We start from the raw sequence: 19,279 nt of genomic DNA, 5'->3' as shown, positions 1-19,279 counted from the left end.
AGAATATAAATAACCAGATTAAAAAACAACAAGACCTCGGACGATCAGTGGCGTAGTGCGATTTTCTTGTGCCCGGGGAAAAATATTTGTTTGGTTTCCCCGCAAAACATATACGGCTGTGCAAAATGACGTTGAGCAACACTATCAGCTCAGTCAGAATTGGGAAAGACCTCCCCGAGCAGTTCGAAACTAAACGAGGTGACCTCCTGTCGTGCGATTTCTTTAATTCGATGCTGGAGAAAATTATACTAGCTGCAGAACTTAACTGCTCTGGAACAATATTGTATAAAAGCGTGCAATTATTGGCATATGCTGATAACATTGATATCATTGGCCTAAACACATGCGCCGTTAGTTCTGCTTACTCCAAACTGGAAAAAGAAGTGGTAAAGATGAGTTTTATGGTGAATGAGGACAACACGAAGTACCTTCTGTCATCGAGCAAAGAGTCAACGCATATGCGCCTTGGCAACCACGCTACTGTTGGCAGCCATAATTTCGAAATGGTAAAAGACTTCGTTTATTTGGGAACCAGCATCAACATCAGCTCTGAAATCAGACGAAGAATCACTTTTGCCAATAAATGCTACCTTTGACTAGGTAGGCAATTGAAAAGTAAAGTCCTCTCTCGGCAAACGAAAATTAAACTCTACAAGTCACTTATCGTACCCGTCCTGTTGTATGGTGCAGAAGCATGGACCATGACTACATCAGATAAAGCGGCTCTGGGAGTGTTGGAGAGAAAAGTCCTTCGAAAGATTTATTGACCTCTACCCGCTGGCGGTGGCGAGTACCGAAGAAGATTTAACGATGAGCTGTACGAGCTCTGCGCAGACATCAACATAGTCCAGTGAATTAAAACGCGCTGATTAGGTCATGTTATGCGAATGAAAGATAACGCTCCGGCTAAGAAAGTGTTTCTGTCGGAACCAGCCTATGGAAGTAGAGGTAGAGGGCGGTCCCCACTCCGCTGGAAGGACCAGGTGGAAAACGATTTAAACTCCCTTGGTGTGATCAATTGGTGACGGTTGGCAGAGAGAAGAAGCGACTGGCGCACCTTGTTGGACGGCCGTAACCGTTTAAACGGTTAAGCGTCAATTAAGTAAGTAAAGTAGGTGGTGTAAATCTTGTACATATTTCTTTTTGGAGACGATCGAGAACAATTTTCATAACGCGAGAAATTTCACATTCTGCGGCGTCTTCTTACAAGTTTTATTATATCAATACCCCATTTTTCAAAAAGAGACTTCGATTTTTCTATTGATTCACAGAAAGTGTCTCGAATATCGGATATTTCAGGCGCTAATGATTTAAAATACGCTTTTCTAAAATTCATCCCCGAATCTTGTAATCTGAGCTGCATACGTTCAATCCTCCTTAAGATTTCCTGCCAGAAATAATGAAACTAAAATTAAGTATATTTTGGAAAGGATTGTAGCTTCGCTTCTGGTGTCACTTGAGGTGTGCTAATCTGCAAATTGTTCTATGTGTCTCTAGCCCATTGGCTATAAAGCTAACCGCGCTGCATCGTGTTTCAGATTCACGTTTGGCAATTTTTGTTAGATCATTTTTTAATAATTCCCATCGTAACGTTGAACGTTAGAAAAATACATATGTATATATGCTTTCAATTATTCCACAACCTGTCGCAATTGTTCCGGATATATGCATGCCTTCTTAGTATAGAAAATTTTTTCCAGAAATCAGTTATAATAAAAATGCTTTGCGAACTATTTGGCGCCCCTGTGAGTAGCGCCTGGTGCAAATACACCCTTTCCCCCTCTCACTCCGCCACTGCGGGCGCTGATGGTTCTACTGCGGAGCTATTCAAATACGGCAACGAGGAGTTGATAAAAGGCGCCTGTATAAGCGTTTGTGCGAAATTCCACCGGATATGTGAAACATGATCGGACGGGTGCATGTCTCACGTTTGGAATCCAATTGGTCTTTGCCCAGTCTACACAAAGTGGGATACTGCAAATTGATGCTTCAAACCTGGTAAATCCGCAATCGACCAGATTTTGACTATACGCCAAATCTTGGAAAAATGTCGCGAAAAAGAATTGACGCATTACCTCTTCGTCAATTTTAAAACCGCGTTCGACAGATCGAAAACGAGCAGCCCATAAACGGCATGTCTGCATTTGGTTTCCCCGCAAAATTTATACGGCTATGCAAAACGATGTTGACGAACACCTTTAGCTTAGCTAGAATCGGGAAGAACAGCGGCGCAAAACTAAACGAAATTTCAGAGATATCGGCCCTCTCCACTGGAAGGACCAGATGTAAAACGATTTAAATTCCTTTGGTGTCAATTTTGGCACCCGTCAGTCAAATGAAGAATCGGATGGAGTAAATTTTTGGACGGCCCTACCGGCTTCGGCCGAGCACGAATTAAGTAAGTAAAACCTCTAGTTAGTGAATTCCACTTGTAGAAATCATTCGTAGCGACGATGTGTTTTCAAATACCAAATCAGACTATGGATACATCTATCGGAGATCTGACTAAACTGAGAACAAAATACTATAACCTAGCGGCGAAAAAAGTTCTGAACTCCTAAGGAATGTATCGACAACATGATTTAATTACATCGTCCTCAATCCAGCTTCAACACGAAGAAGTTTTGAGTATTCGTCAGATCCCTAATGAATATTATAGGAACCCTAATCACCAGAGCTGCATGAGCCTTGTTGAGATCAATCATTTGCGCAGACCAGCTCTCCAGTCCAATGTTTGCTTGGCTGATTTGTGGCTTAATTTTAATTTTACAAGAAATTTAACCCTAATCAGCATGTCTAGGTCATCCATGCAGGCAAACACTTAGCAGCAATTTTTTTATAAGATCCCAGTGTAGAGCATACTGGACCCTGCTCTCACCCCTCTCCCCAGCGCATTGAAAATTATTGGTTCGAATTCGGGCCATATCTATATCATAATCACAATATTGTGGCGAATGTTGACATCACTAGGCTATTAGTAAATAATCACGCAACAACAAAAACGTGAAGCAGCCACTCTTATGTACAGGAACACATCAATCATCATTTATACACATATATAGAAGGCGACGAAGAGATAACTCACTCACACACATGTAGTCTTCAGCCAAAGTTGTTACTCATGCATACACACGCATATAAGTAGCTAAATTACCAAGCAGGAGATACAACAGTTCTAGAAGGTGAAAAGTCTTGATCTTAGTAGGAATATGCAGACGAGGCAACAGAGAGTATACAAGTAGTGCAAGCTGAGGAATGATTAATCAGTTTTGATTTAAGCGCGCTATTGGTTGAGAAGTTTAATTGTGAAGTACTACTCCCAAAGTAATCTAAATGAAGTCCAGTTTGCAAACCTAAATATTGGAGTGATCTATTCAACAGTTTAGCTATTCGACGCTAGCAAAGGGTTTCAAATAAGCGGAATTTCCCAAAATTCGTTACAATTGGTGTCAGAATGGACAACAGGGATATGGCCAAGTAAAGTGATTTGAAGATCCAACAGCTCAAAAAGGAGTTGGAGAACCGTGGGTTGAACGCAAACGGCAATAAATCCGAACTACAAACACGACACGAGAAAAATGAAACACATCAGACAATGGCGAACACAGACTTCAACATGATGTTGGCTGCAATATCGGTCATCACAAATATCCACCAATATGTCATCGCAACTGAAATCACAGGAGACAAGTATAACATCCAAGGTGGAATCACAGGAGACACGTATAACATACAAGATGGAAACACAGCTAGAATCCCAGGAGACTCGTATAACAACCAAGATGGAAGCATAATTGAAAGAACAAGAGACACGCATAACAGTACAACTCGAAGCACAAGAGGCGGGTAAAAATTCAGTCCGAGGTGGATGCTTTGAGAGAACTTATCCAGGAGTTGCAACTTAATCGCCCGGCTGCTTCAACGAGTAATAAGAAGGTAAAAACTACATCTTTTGACGGTTCTGGTGCTTTCCAGGCCTTTAAGCTTCAAGTTGACAAAAAGTCAGCAGTGAACAACTGGAATGCTGAAGATAAAGTTGCTGCACTCTCCGTGGCATTGAAAGGGCCTGCAGCTGAAATCTTGCAGACTATTCCAGAGTACGAACGGAACAGTTATGAATAATTGATAGCCGCTGTCGAGAGACGTTATGGAAGCGAGCATGGAAAACACATACACCAAATTGAGTTGCGAAACCGACTTTGCAGGAGTTTGTTTCGGATGTTGAAAGGTTGCCTCATTTGGCAAATGCGGACGCACCCGTGGAATACACTGATAGGGTAAAGATTCAGAGCTTTATAAATGGCTTACGGGACGTCGAAACGAAGCGAGCAACATACGCAAACCCAAAGCCAAAATTCGCTGAAACGGTATCCCATGCACTGACACAGGAAACTGCTTCACTTTGAGTAAACCGGCATACAAACCACGCCGTGTGGAAGTAGAAAGGCCAGACTGGGTGTACACAATATTGAAGGCGCTGAAAGGATCGCAAAAGCGGAGTGACAGAGTAATCAAATGTTTCAAATGCGGGAAGTCAGGTCACATTGCACATCACTGCGATGTTGATTCTGGTGGTTCCAACAGCATGTGTGGTCTTAAGTACAAAGCTGGAGAAGATGAGCAAGAGCGAGACAGATGTGAAGATCGAGAACTTGCTCCAGCTATTGAATGTCCTGTGATATCTGTATCATAAATTGGAAGAAAATCGAGCAGTCTTTCCGTCAGAGGAAATGTGGATGGCAAGGAACGTGTACTGACTGTAGATATGGGCGCATCTCATTCTATAATCTGGTCTAATTTGGTCAAGAGGAGAGTAAAGCCTTTACATGGAGCAAGACTGCGTACTGTCACTGGCGAGTTTAACCAAGTCCAGGGAGAAGTGGTATGTGAACTCTTAATTGGGAAGGTCATGGTTCTACACAAATTCGTTGCGGCAGAGATCATTGATTAAGTCATATTAGGAGTGGACTTTGTAGCTGACCATGGCATCAAGATCGAAATGCAAAGGAGGATTATGCAAACACTTACACACGCATATGGCCAGTATACAAACATTAACTACAAATATGCATGTATATAGCTGGTAACCAAGCAGGAGATCCAACAGTTCTAGAAGCCGAAACATCTAGACCTTCGGAGAAATATGCGGACGAGACAACATAGAGTATAAAAGCAGCGCAAGCTGAGGAAGGAGTAATCAGTTTGATTTAAACACGCTTTTGTTAAGTAAGTGATATTGTACTACACCCAAAGTAATCTAAATAAAGCTCAGTTTGCAATGTTGAAAATTGGAGTGAACTATTCAACAGTTTAGCCATTCGAACGTTAGAAGAAGGTTTGAAATATGAGGAATATCGCCGAAGTTCTTTACAATTGGTGCCAGAGGAGGAATTGTTGAACAAATTCCTAAGATTTCGAATACAATTTGGACATGGTAAAGTTACGTGAATTAAAGAGCCAGGAACTGAAAAGGAGTTGGAGAACCGTGGATTGAGTATAACCGGCGACAAGATCGAACTTCAAGAGAAAAACGAAACATCACAGAGAGTTACGAGCACAGACTTGAACATGCTATTGGCTGCAATATCTGCACAAACGTGGACAATGTCATTTCAACTGGAATCGCAGGGGACACGCATAACATCGATTGAAGCACAATTGGAAGAACAGAAGACATATACGGCATCTCAACTGGAACTGCAAGAGGCACGCATATCTGAAATGTCGGCACAAATTTAGGAGCAGGTATCATCGCAGCTCTTTGCGAATTTGGAGGAGCAGGATGTGCAAATGTTATAAGGATAAAATTGATGCCGAGATAGAATCGTTAAAAGGTCGTCTGGAGGAGTTACAACTAAATCGCCCAGCTGTTCCAGAGAGAAATCCAAAGGTAAAAATTCCATCTTTTGACGGCTCGGTTCCTTTCCAGGTATTCAAACTTCAATTTGAGAGGACGTCAACACTGAACAGCTGGAATGCTGAAGATAAAATTGCTGCACAGTTCGTGGAATTGAAAGGGACTGGAGCTGGTATCTTAAAGACAATTCCAGAGTACGAACGGAACAGTCATTAAGCATTAGTGGTCACTGTCGTGAGACGTTGCGGAAGCGAGCATAGGAAACAGATGTACTAAATTGAGTTGCAAAACTGCTACCAAAAAGCGAATGAGACTTTGCAGGAGTTGCGTCGGATGTCGAAAGGCTGACCTATTTAGCATATGCTGGCGCACTCGTGGAATACACCGAGAGGGTAAAAATCCAGAGCTTTATAAATGGCATACGGGACGTGGAAGCGAAGCCAGCTACATACGCATACCCAAAGCCAACATTTGCTGAAATGGTATCCCATGCACTGACTCAGGAAACAGCGTCACTTTTGAGTAAGCCCGCATACAAAGCTCATCGCGTGGAAGTAAAAAGTCAGATTGGGTGGACATAATTTGGAAGCACTGAAGGGATCACAACAAAAAAGATCCAGATCACATTGTACGTCATCGCACCACTGGTCGTAATTGTTCCAACAATATGGGTGGCCGTAAACGTAGAGCTGAAGGAAATGAGCAAATCTCCAAGTTCACTCAATCGTTAAACTAAAGCGAGTCAGCCGCAAAGAGCGACAGCTAGCACTTGCTTGAATGCACAATTTTGTAGTGGCAGAGAAATCATAATTGAAGTGAACTTCTTAATCAACCAATGCATCAAGATCGACATGCAAAGCAAGACGATGCGATATAAGAACATGGATGTGCCACTTAATTTCGGCTACAAAAAAGGCTACCGCAGTGAACAAGTGCTGGTGGAAGAGAATTAGCAAATACCACCAAAATCGGAGGCGGTCATCGGGGCAAAGATTGATGTAGATTATGGGACAAACATATTTTGGGTTGTCGAGGCAGCAAACAAATCAACAACGAAAATACTTGTAAGAAAAACCTAAACAAGATGGACATATTACGGTAAGAGTATTCAATGAGTTCAAGTCATCATTCAAACTGGCCCAAGGAGCTTTATTGGGAAGATGCCAAGAGGCTGAAGTAATTATTAACTGTGAATAGCTCCAGAACGTTTTAACAATTAAGATTGATCTTTCAAATGACATCACGGCATGGACGGAGGGGCTAGAGGAAAACTGTCAGAATAAGGCAAAACAACTGCTCCTAAAGTGCGCAAACATATTTGACCAGGATGGCTCCATTCCAGGCCGCATCAACGTTGTGAAACATCAATTTTACACTGGAGATGCGAGGCTGATCCGTCAAGCTCCTCGTAGTGTTTCGATGGCAAAGCCGGAAGTTGTGAGTCAAATCATACAAGAAACATGTAAGGAAGGCTAAGTTCGGGTGAAACCGAACATTACATACTCAGTTGAGAGCTGTGGAGACAAAGTAAGGGAAAACCACCATGTTGTAAAAAGAACCTAGGGTAACCCTGGAATGTGTTTGTATGACATGTGTATCAAATGGAAGGTATTAAAGAGTATTTTAAGAGGAAGTGGGCCATAGTTCTATAGATAGACGCCATTTAGGGATATCGCCATAAAGGTGGACCACGACTGACTCTAGAATTTGTTTGTACGATATGGGTATCAAATGAAATGTGTTAATGATAATTTTAAAAGGACTTGGCCTAAGTTCTATAGGTGGACGCCTTTTCGAGATATCGCCATAAAAGTGGACCAGGTGTGACTCTAGAATTTATTTTGTAAGATATGGGTATCAAATGAAAGGTATTAATGAGTATTTTAAAAGGGCGTGGGCCTAAGTTCTATAGATGGACGCCTTTTCGAGATATCGCCATAAAGATGGACCAGGGTTGACTCTAGAATTTGTTTGTACTACATGGGTATCAAATGAAAGGTGTTAATGAGTATTTTAAAAGGGAGTGGGCCTTAGTTCTATAGGTGGACGCCTTTTCGGAATATCGTTATAAAAGTGGACCAGGGTTGACTCTAGAATGCGTTTGTACAATATGGGTATCAAACGAAAGGTGTTAATAAGTGTTTTAAAAGGGAGTGGGCTTTAGTTGTATGGGTGGGCGCCTTTTCGGGATATCGCCATAAACGTGGACCAGGGGTGACTCTAGAATGCGTTTGTACAATATGGGTATCGAATGAAAGGTTTTAATAAGTATTTTAAAAGGACGTGGGCCTTAGTTCTATAGGTGGACGCCTTTTCGAGATATCGAAATAAAGGTGGACCAGGGGTGACTCTAGAATTTGTTTTTACGATATGGATATCAAATGAAAGGTTTTAATGAGTATTTTAAAAGGGCGTGGACCTTAGTTCTATAGGTGCACGCCTTTTCGAGATATCGCCATAAAGGTGGACCAGGGTTGACTCTAGAATTTTTTTTTACCATATGGGTATCAAATGAAAGGTGTTAATGATTATTTTAAAAGGGAGTGGGCCATAGTTCTATAGGTGGATGCCTTTTCGAGATATCGCCATAAAGGTGGACCAGGGGTGGCCCTAGAATTTTTTTGTACCATATGGGTATCAAATGAAAGGTGTTAATGATTATTATAAAAGGGAGTGGGCCATAGTTCTATAGGTGGATGCCTTTTCGAGATATCGCCATAGAGGTGGGCCAGGGGTGACTCTAGAATTTTTTTGTACCATATGGGTATCAAATGAAAGGTGTTAATGATTATTTTAAAAGGGAGTGGGCCATAGTTCTATAGGTGGATGCCTTTTCGAGATATCGCCATAAAGGTGGGCCAGGGGTGACTCTAGAATTTTTTTGTACCATATGGGTATCAAATGAAAGGTGTTAATGATTATTATAAAAGGGTGTGGGCCATAGTTCTATAGGTGGATGCCTTTTCGAGATATCGCCATAAAGGTGGGCCAGGGGTGACTCTAGAGTTTTTATGTACTATATGGGTATCAAATGAAAGCAGTTAATGAGTATTTTAAAAAGGAGTGGGCCTTAGATCTATATGTGGACGCCTTTTCGAGATATCACCATAAACGTGGACCAGGGGTGACTCTAGGGTGTATTTGTACGATATGGGTATCAAATTAAAGGTATTAATGAGTATTTTAAAAGGGCGTGGGCCTAAGTTCTATAGATGGACGCCTTTTCGAGATATTGCCATAAAGATGGAACAGGGGTGACTCTAGAATTTTTTTGTACCATATGGGTATCAAATGAAAGGTGTTAATGATTATTATAAAAGGGAGTGGGCCATAGTTCTATAGGTGGATGCCTTTTCGAGATATCGCCATAAAGGTGGGCCAGGGGTGACTGTAGAATTTTTATGTACTATATGGGTATCAAACGAAAGCAGTTAATGAGTATTTTAAAAGGGAGTGGGCCTTAGTTCTATATGTGGTCGCCTTTTCGGAATATCGTTATAAAAGTGAACCAGGGTTGACTCTGGAATGCGTTTGTACAATATGGGTATCAAACGAAAGGTGTTAATAAGTGTTTTAAAAGGGAGTGGGCTTTAGTTGTATGGGTGGACACCTTTTCGGGATATCGCCATAAACGTGGACCAGGGGTGACTCTCGAATTTGTTTGTACGATATGGGTATCAAATGAAAGGTGTTAATGATTATTTTAAAAGGGAGTGGGCCATAGTTCTATAGGTGGATGCCTTTTCGAGATATCGCCATAAAGGTGGGCCAGGGGTGACTCTAGAATTTTTTTGTACGATATGGGTATCAAATGAAAGGTGTTAATGAGTATTTTAAAAAGGAGTGGGCCTTAGTTCTATATGTGGACGCCTTTTCGAGATATCGCCATAAACGTGGACCAGGGGTGACTCTAGAATGTGTTTGTACGATATGGGTATCAAATTAAAGGTATTAATGAGGGTTTTAAAAGGGAGTGGCCCTTAGTTGTATATGTGAAGGCGTTTTCGAGATATCGACCAAAATGTGGACCAGGGTGATCCAGAACATCATCTATCGGGTACCGCTAATTTATTTATATATGTAATACCACGAACAGTATGTCTTCCAAGATTCCAAGGGCTTTTGATTTCGCCCTGCAAAACTTTTTCATTTTCTTCTACTTGATATGGTAGGTGTCACACCCATTTTACCAAGTTTTTTTCTAAAGTTATATTTTGCGTCAATAGACCAATACAATTACCATGTTTCATCCCTTTTTTCGTATTTGGTATATAATTATGGCTTTTTTTTCCTTTTTCGTAATTTTCGATATCGAAAAAGTGGGCGTGATCATAGTCGGATTTCGGCCATTTTTTACACCAATATAAAGTGAGTTCAGATAAGTACGTGAACTGAGTTTAGTAAAGATATATCGATTTTTGCTCAAGTTATCGTGTTAACGGCCGAGTGGAAGGACAGACGGTCGACTGTGTATAAATTTTTTAAAAGTGGGCGTGGTCGTTCTCTGATTTTGCTAGTTTTTATTAAGCAGACATATAGTAATAAGAGTAACGTTCCTGCAAAACTTCATCATGATATCTTCAACGACTGCCAAATTACAGCTTGCAAAACTTCTAAATTACCTTCTTTTAAAAGTGGGCGGTGCCACGCCGATTGTCCAAAATTTTACCGGTTTTCTATTCTGCGTCATAAGTTCAACTCACCTACCAAGTTTCATCGCTTAATCCGTATTTGGTAATGAATTATCGCACTTTTCGATTTTTCGAAATTTTCGATATCGAAAAAGTGGGCGTTGTTATTGTCCGATATCGTTCATTTTAAATAGCGATCTGAGATGAGTGCCCAGGAGCCTACATTCCAAATTTCATCAAGATACCTCAAAATTTACTCAAGTTATCGTGTTAACGGACAGACGGACGGACGGACGGACGGACGGACATGGCTCAATCGAATTTTTTTTCGATACTGATGATTTTGATATATGGAAGTCTATATCTATCTCGATTCCTTTATACCTGTACAACCAACCGTTATACAATCAAAGTTAATATACTCTGTGAGCTCTGCTCAACTGAGTATAAAAAAGCGACAGCGTCGTAATCGAACCATTAGCTATTCTATGGAGCTGGTGGTACTTGTGAAGAAGAAGGATGGAAAAATCAGGTATTGCGTGGACTACCGCAAGTTGAACGACGTCGCGAAAAACGATAGCTACCCATTGCCATGAATTGACGACAATTTGGACTCGCTATCTGGTACGAAATGGTCGATGGACAGGAGAAGGTAGGTATTGCGTTACACGGAGAGAGTTGTTGGCATTAAACATTTTCATAATTACCTCTACGGGCAGCGATTTGCGTCAGGACAGATCACGCAGCGTTGAGATGGAAATGGAATGAAAGGCCAAATAGAGAGGAGATTTCAGCGGAGAACCCTATTGTGGAGTCAAATTGGGCACAGTGTAACAGTTTAGAATTGATATCCGGCTGCTTGCATCGAGTATGGGAGAGTGAGGATGGTCAATGTAAGAGGAAACTGGTAGTTGTTCCCAGGAAAAGGATTCCTGACGTTCTCAACGAGCTACATAATGGCCCAAGTGGAGGTCATCTGGGGATCACGAAGACGCTCTTAAAAATTATGCAGATATTGTTTTGGTTTGGTTGCCGTCAGTTGGTCACGGAGTGGATTGCGAACTGCGAGGTTTGCAGTAGAGCGAAGGAGCCCAAAACCCTAAGTCATGGCCAGATGAAGCAATATAACTCAGGTGCACCATTGGAAAGGATCGCTATGGATGTCGCAGGTTCGTTTCCTACTAAAAACCGCGGAAACAAATATCTACTGGTGGTTATGGATTATTTCAGCAAATGGCCAGAGGCATAGCAAATTCCAAATCAAGAAGAGGAAACAGTAGCAGAAGTGTTTATAAAAAATTGGGTTGGTAGGTTTGGTGTACCAATGGAGTTACATTGTGACCAAGGTAGGAGTTTTGAAGCAACTGTATTCCAAGAAATGCGTAAGACATTAGGCATTCGAAAACACGGACAACTGCATTACATCCTCAGTCCGATGATATGGTGGAAACGATTCAATAGAACATTGGAGGAGGACTTAAGGAAAGTAGTGGACAAATTCCATAAAGAGTGGGATACACGCATAACATTATTCTTGATGGCTTACCGATCGGCAGTGCATGAGACAACGGGCCAAACTCCCGCAAAGTTGATCCTTGGCAATGACCTTCGACTGCCAGCTGATTTGATGTTTGGGATAAATGCTGATTCCCAGAGAAATACCAAGAAATCCTCTCGTGTATTGGAGGAAGAGATGAAGGAAATACACGATCTTGTAAGACAACCAACCAAGATCATGAGTGACAAGATGAAAGCTAGATATGATAAAGCACTTAATTCAGAAAGCTTTCGGGAAGGAGATTTGGTGCTGTTATACAACCCACAACAAAAAAAAGTTGTCTCCGAAATTGCAGTGTAATAGGGAACGCCCATACAAAGTTGTAAAACGGATCAACGATGTAGTTTACCGCATTCAAAGCATTGGCAAACCACGAAACCAAATGAAATTGGTTCATTTGGAGAGGCTGGCAGCGTTTAGATCAGAAAATTTGTCAGATCGGAACGATACGACTCAGGTGGAGGGCAGTGTGACGAATTTTAGCACTACTAAGCTGTTAGTAAATAAGGGCACAACAACAATAAAGCAAGCTGCCACTTTTGTATACTCGAACACATCATTTTAATCCATCCACGTACATAAAAGGCGACGAAGAGATATCCCACACACACAGAAGTAGTCATCGCCGAAGTAGTTACTCACATATACACACGCATATACATGTATATAGCTGGTAACCAAGCAGGAGATCCAACAGTTCTAGAAGGTCAAACGTCTAGACCTTTGGATAAATATGCGGACGACACAACAGAGAGTATAAAACCAGCGCAAACTGAGGAATGAGTAATCAGTTTGATTTAAACATGCTTTTGTTAAGTACGTGATATTGAAGAATAATTTACTACTCCCAAAGTATTCTAAATAAAGATCAGTTTGCAATACTGAAGGCTGGAGTGAATTATTCAACGGTTTAGCGATTCGAACGCTAGCAGAAGGTTTCAAATAAGCGGAATTTCCCCGAAATTCCGTACAATACAAAAAAAGTGCAGTAATTTGGGTTGAAAGAAATTTTGTTTAAATCAAATTTTTTAGTTAAATTGTTTTTCTTGTTTCGTTCTCGATAAATTGCACTAAAGATGGCACAATACCGAAACCGGTTTGTCTCCGAACCAAACTTGACGTGGAATGGCGGTAAATGGTTCCAAAGCAGGTAATTGATGTATATTGAAACAATTTTCCATCATTTCCATTTGGTTTGAATACGAACCGAATTCGGTGTTGTACCATCTTCAGTGTTATTATTTCAGAACGAAAAGGGAAACAAATATTTCACCTATGCACTTGGAAATTGAAAAAGTTTCTTTGGATACAAAAGACTTCTTTTAGTCGAAAAAACAACATAACTTTCACCTAAAACCAAAAGCTTTGCCTGCAATTAAAAATACTTACTCATTGTCATTTATTTGGAATGTTTTTATATTTAGCTGGTGAGTTCCAGGGGTGATATCAGTTTTATGGCAGCGGTAATCTACAGGGTACTGGGGGATATATCTACTTTGCATATACCAGCTACCTTCCAACTGTAAATAATTAAAACATAAGCTTTTAAAATGGATTTAAAGTCTATACATAGTACTAGAAAATTGGCCTGACTTTATACATAGTTTAGACGGTTAAGCGCCAATTAAGTAAGTAAGTAAGTTATACATAGAGCTAACACTTAATTTAGTTAAGTATACAGATCTTAATACTCACCATACTATCACTCACTTCTTTCAAATATTTTATATTTGTTGGACACTTCTTTGCATCTCCGGCCATCAAACATGATGATGTCAAAAAAATAAAAATTGATAAAGGGACACTGAAAAAAAAGTGAAATTGATTAACAAGTAAGGAAGTCTAAGTTCGGGTGAAACCGAACATTATATACCCAGCTGTACACTTTAAATGCTGTTGTTGTTATTTTGTGTACTTAATAGTGTTACAAGGCTACGCAATAATACATATGGGGTATTCCATCCCATTTAGATCAATTTTGAACCCGACCCCTTTAGAATTGGCTGAAAGTTTTTCTTCTTTTTCTAGCTTACGAAAGACGTTTTTCAGAAGTTCTTCAAATTTTTTCATCCAACTCAAAAAAAGTTATGAATTTTTAAAAAAACACCGTTTTTGTTTTCAAAATGCTATAACTTTTTCAAAAATTGACCGTTTAGAATCTTTTTTTTTTTTAATTTGTTTTTAAATGTACTTTTCGGAAAAAATTCAAAGAAATTTTTAAAGTATTTTTTTTTGTAGTTTTCCAGTTTTTCGAGATTTTTCGAATTTCGCCCTTTTTTTTGTTTTTTTCTCATAAAAAACTTCAATCAATTCTGCAATCATCCCCACTAATCCCGGAGTGGGCCGAGAATTTTTTTTTTACTTAATTGAAAAAAAAACTAAAGTTTTTTTTTGTATTTTTTCCGAAAAGAACAATTAAAAACATATTTAAAAAAATGATCCCAAACGGTCAATTTTTGAAAAGGTTATAGCATTTCGAAAAAAACACCGTTTCCCAACTCAAAATAAGTTTTAAATATTCTTGAAAAAACGGTGTTTTTTTTTTCAAAATGCTATAACTTTTTCAGAAATTGACCATTTAGGATAATTTTTTTTAAATATGTTTTTAAATGTACTTATCGGAAAAAATACAAAAAAATTCCATCAAAAATCAAATCAATTAAATAAAAAAGAAAAAACAATTCTCGGCCCACTCCGGGATTAGTGGTGATGATTGCAGAATTGATTGAAGTTTTTTATGAGAAAAAAAAGGGCGAAATTCGAAAAATCTCGAAAAACTGAAAAATTACAAAAAAAAAAAACTTTAAAAATTTGTTTGAATTTTTTCCGAAAAGTACATTTAAAAAAAAAATTTAAAAAAAAAAGATCACAAATGGTCAATTTTTGAAAAAGTTATAGCATTTTGGAAAGAAAAACGGTGTTTTTTTTAAATTCATAACTTTTTTTGAGTTAGATGAAAAAATTTGAAAAACTTCTGAAAAACGTCTTTCGTAAGCTAGAAAAAGAAGAAAAACTTTCAGCCAATTCTAAAGAGGTCGTGTTCAAAATTGGTCGAAATGGCATGGAATACCCAATATGCATATGTTTCTATTCTGAACTAATTTTCGTTTAAAAGAAGCAAAAACGATACAAAGGCTAACAGCAATGACCTTGAGTGTGTAATAATGCAGTTTTCCTGCACATATGGGGATTTCCCTACTGTTTATTTTAAAATAAAGATATAACAGATAGGGAATCAGGTAGTCTGTTCGTCTTGTGATTGATGACGCTATACTACTATGGCCGTATGGTCGGCGCTCAAGCTGCCCCGAGGCACCGAGCCTGGTTGCAGTTTTTAACGCTATGTTCTTTGCTACCAGTTCCACAGGTGGAATGTGCAGAATGGCATACAGTGCAGCTGTCAGGGTTGCTTCCAGGGCTCCCGTAATGCTAAGCATTGATAATCTGCATACTCCCTCTAATTTTTTGAGGTAGGTTGCTTTTTGTGTGGCTTTCTACCAAACAAGAACTCCATAGTATAGAATAGGGCTTACAATCGCTGTAAAAACCCAATGAGAATGAGAGGGCGATAAGCCCCACGTACACCGTAGTATTCTTTTACATGCATAAAGTGCCGTTGAGGCCTTCTTCACACTCTCCTCCCCGTTGAGCTTCCATGACAGCTTACTCTCTAGGATGATTCCTAGATAATTTGTGCAAGGTAGGGTCACCCCTCCTAACTTAGGCCTGATCCAATTTGGGACCTTGTACCTCTTTGTAAACAAGACCATATCCATCTTATCCGCGTTGACTTTCAAACCGACATTTGATGCCCAGGTATGTATCTGCCGAAGCGCCCGATCATTGAAAGAGCTAATCGTTGGAAGGCACTTTCCACTTATTGCAATTGAAAATTGCAACGTCATCCGCGTAAGCCGTAAGTTTTACGTGTCCCTCATCGAATCGCCTGAGCATTTGGTTGATGACCAATCTTCCCTGCGGCGTGTCCCTGTCCACTGATTTCGTGGCCTCGTGCAATCCCCATTGTGATGTAATCTTCCTGGAATTTAACATGCAGCCGATCCATCTGGTTAAGGCTTGATATACTTTAATGTAATTAACACCATCCATAATCGCCCATTTAGAGACATTATTGAAAGTCCCGGCAATGTCTAAGAAGACTCCTAGAGCATATTCCTTACATTCCAGGGCTTTCTCTACGCTTATTACCACCCTATGCAATACGGTGTCTACCGACTTGCGTTTGGTGTACGCATGTTGTGTTGTGGAGAGCAGCTTTTCATCCACGTTGGACTTTATGTACACATCTATCAGCCTCTCAAAAGTTTTGAGCAGAAATGATGTTAAGCTAATGGGTCTATAATCTTTGGCATACACATGACCGATTTTCCGGCCTTTGGTAGGAAAGCTACACGAGCAGTTCTCCAAGAGTGAGGTACATGATTCAGTCTTATGCACCCATCGAATATTATTTTAAGCCATTCCACGACCGCCCTACTTGAGACTTGTAACATGGCCGGGAATATACCATATGGGCCCAGCGATTTAAGTTTAGAAAACGTCTTCACTGCCCACTCGATCTTGGTATCGGTGACCAAGCCCGGCACTACCCGCTCCGTGATGGAAGTGTGGGTGATGTCTGCTGGCTCTTCTAAACCATCTCCCAATGGGAAATGTGTATCGAGAAGCACCTCAAGGGATTCCTCACTATTACGTGACCATACCCCGTTCTCTTTCTTTATTAGTCCCTGGACCATATTTCCCTTTGCTAGGACTTTTCTCAACCGTGCTGTTTCGCTGGAGCACTCTATGTCCGTAAAGAAACATTTCCATGAGGTTCTCTTCGCCCTGGAAATTTCACGCTTGTAGATCCTCAGTAGATCCTCAGATATATCCCTGTATTCGTCCCGACACGCTTCGCTTTGCGCGGTCTTTGCTAGCTTAAACATTTCTTTTACCTGTATTCTTAGAAGACTCAGCTCATTGCTTCACCATAGCGGCTTTGCTTTCCCTCTGAATCTTCTTAGATGGCAAGCTTTGTTATACGCAGTCATAAGCGTCCTAGTTAGGAATTCATTAGACTCCTCCAGTGCTTGCACATTGGCAACCTCTTTTGGTTGTCCCAGTTTCGTTTCTACCTGTTTCTGAAAATTAGTCCAGTTTGTTGACCTAGGGCTTCTAAAGTTTCCTCACTTCTCTACCCTCTTTAGGGGGATGCTGAAGCTAATATACGCATGGTCGGAGAAGGATGGTCTATCAAGAACAATCCAATCATACCTTGATATATCACGTTCGGAGCTCAGTATAATATCCAAAACATTGCTGGATGTGGGACCAATGTATGTAGGGACATTTCCCCTGTTGGCTATCTGTTGGTTTGCAGGATGTAACAAAATAGAGATACGCCTCTCTCGTTCGTATCTGATCCTCCCCACGCTTGAAGCGAGCCACCATTTAAATTTATTCAAGCATTTCATGGAAAATCGTTAATTTTTGCTGATTTTCGAACTGGTCTTTTTATCAGTTTTAAATATCTAATTATTTTTAATATATCACACCTCAACGTTGCAAGAAAGAAAAATTTAAACCTAGTATTAACTTCTTAAGTTATTTAAAAAAAAAAAAAAAAAAAATGATATAGAAACAAAAAGAAAGTTAAAGTTTAAAAGTCAAACAATAAACCACTTATTTTAATTTTTTATTTTAATAAACCTTGATCCAAATAGTACCAGAGGTGAGTTTAGGATTTTTCAAATATTACTGAAATTCGACCTGGCATTGACAACCGTTTGCGTATTTTTTTTATTAGAATGTTAAACATTTTAAATTACTAATATTTTTCGAAAAATAGTATTTAAAAGAAAAAATAAGTCTCAAAATTGACAGCTCTTTAGGAAAAAAGGACTCAAGTCACCGAATACAAAATTTAGATGAAAACGTATGAAAATTATAAATTTGTGTGGCAACGGCAGCACTGATCAAAGAAGTTTTCTTCAAGAAAAAGCTGGTAAAAGCAACCGAGTTACACGTCCATGCAACCGATATAGTTTTAGATTTTCATCCATCAAAATTAGCTGTTGAACCAACTTCGCATGAGTTGTTGATTCTGAATTAAGTGTTTCAACAGTCAAATAAAAAATAAAAAAATTGTTTTTTCTAATTAAATAAAACTTTTTTCAAAAGCTTTTGATATTGCTTTTTCTATGGCTTGAAGCTATTGCCCAACGGTATGGCATATTCGACATTCAAATTGCCTTTGCTAATATGTTGCCAATTTATTATCGTTTGCCCAAAGTCCTCCCATCAATAAATAATGCTAAAGCGTGTGAAACGAGAAATAATGGAATGGGTTGTGAAATAAATGAATACAAGATTTTAGCGTAGGTTTTGGCTGCGCACTGATTTATCGATTTCGTGTCTGTAATGTGACCTAATGGTATCGCTTTTGGCCCCACGGGTCAGCTTGACGAAGTTTTTCATATCAGTCCTTTTGACCTAAGGAAAACCAATCTTAAGTTTGGCAAACACTCCGTAAATCGCGCCAAGTATTCATTTTTTTTTTTTTGTTCAATATTGTGTCCACGCTGCAAATTGTATTCATATTCATAAGTTACTTCTTGGATTTAATTAGATCAAAATGACTGACATCAAAACTCCCCAAAACTGATTCGCTAGTTATTAATGGTCAGATTTTCCATTATGTTCCATAATTGAATGAAAGTCGCTAAAACAACGTGTGATGAAACCTCAATCTAAAATTTTCTGATCATTTATTTACAAACCCGTTTCACAATTTCCATTTGTTTCCCTGTTTCCCTTTGTTTCAAATGCTGTGGAATTTTAAAATGATGTGACGTCAGTTGGCAAACGAAAATTGCCATTGAATTGGTGTTGGCAAAATAAAGTTTTAATGCCATATTTTCTATAGTTTTGGGCAGTTTCCGTTTTCACTGAATAGTCAATTTAATTGCCACTTTGTAGTCATTTTGATCTAACAGGCTATTTGATTTACTAAACAAACAAAAAATTATTTTTACTTTCAACATTTGTTTAATTAAGGGCTAAAACTACATTTCCACCGAACCCAAAATGTGTGATTGTCAACGGTTTAACGCACAATATCTTTGACGGAAATTAATTTTTTTTCGTTTTACTGATACAAAGGGTAAAACGCGTCTTTCCTCTATACCTCCCTCCATTTTTATACTCAGTTGAGCACAGCTCACAGAGTAT

The 19,279-nt window shown here is 39.4% G+C and overlaps 2 protein-coding genes across 7 annotated transcripts in view; one reads left to right on the top strand and one right to left on the bottom strand.

Moving 5' to 3' along the window:
- Positions 1-19,279, top strand: part of LOC137241140 (tropomyosin-1-like) — an 857,608-nt gene that overhangs the window by 286,598 nt on the left and 551,731 nt on the right. The gene's annotated exons all lie outside the window — the stretch shown is intronic.
- The window catches only part of LOC137241145 (uncharacterized), a 31,144-nt gene that overhangs the window by 9,058 nt on the left and 2,807 nt on the right, over positions 1-19,279 (bottom strand). The window contains exons 2-3 of one of the 2 annotated variants that reach the window (XM_067768437.1): positions 13,742-13,850; positions 13,436-13,566 (exon numbers count right to left, since the gene is read on the bottom strand). In XM_067768437.1, coding sequence (XP_067624538.1) covers positions 13,436-13,566; positions 13,742-13,850 — 240 coding nt within the window. The remainder of the gene's footprint in view (positions 1-13,435; positions 13,567-13,741; positions 13,851-19,279) is intronic. The other variant, XM_067768438.1, reaches the window with a different exon arrangement.

The sequence above is a fragment of the Eurosta solidaginis genome, chromosome 2, assembly GCF_040869045.1.
Source record: "Eurosta solidaginis isolate ZX-2024a chromosome 2, ASM4086904v1, whole genome shotgun sequence".
NCBI lineage: Eukaryota > Metazoa > Arthropoda > Insecta > Diptera > Tephritidae > Eurosta > Eurosta solidaginis.
Note: the sequence above shows the minus strand (reverse complement) of the source record. Positions and strands in the feature narration are given on the sequence as shown.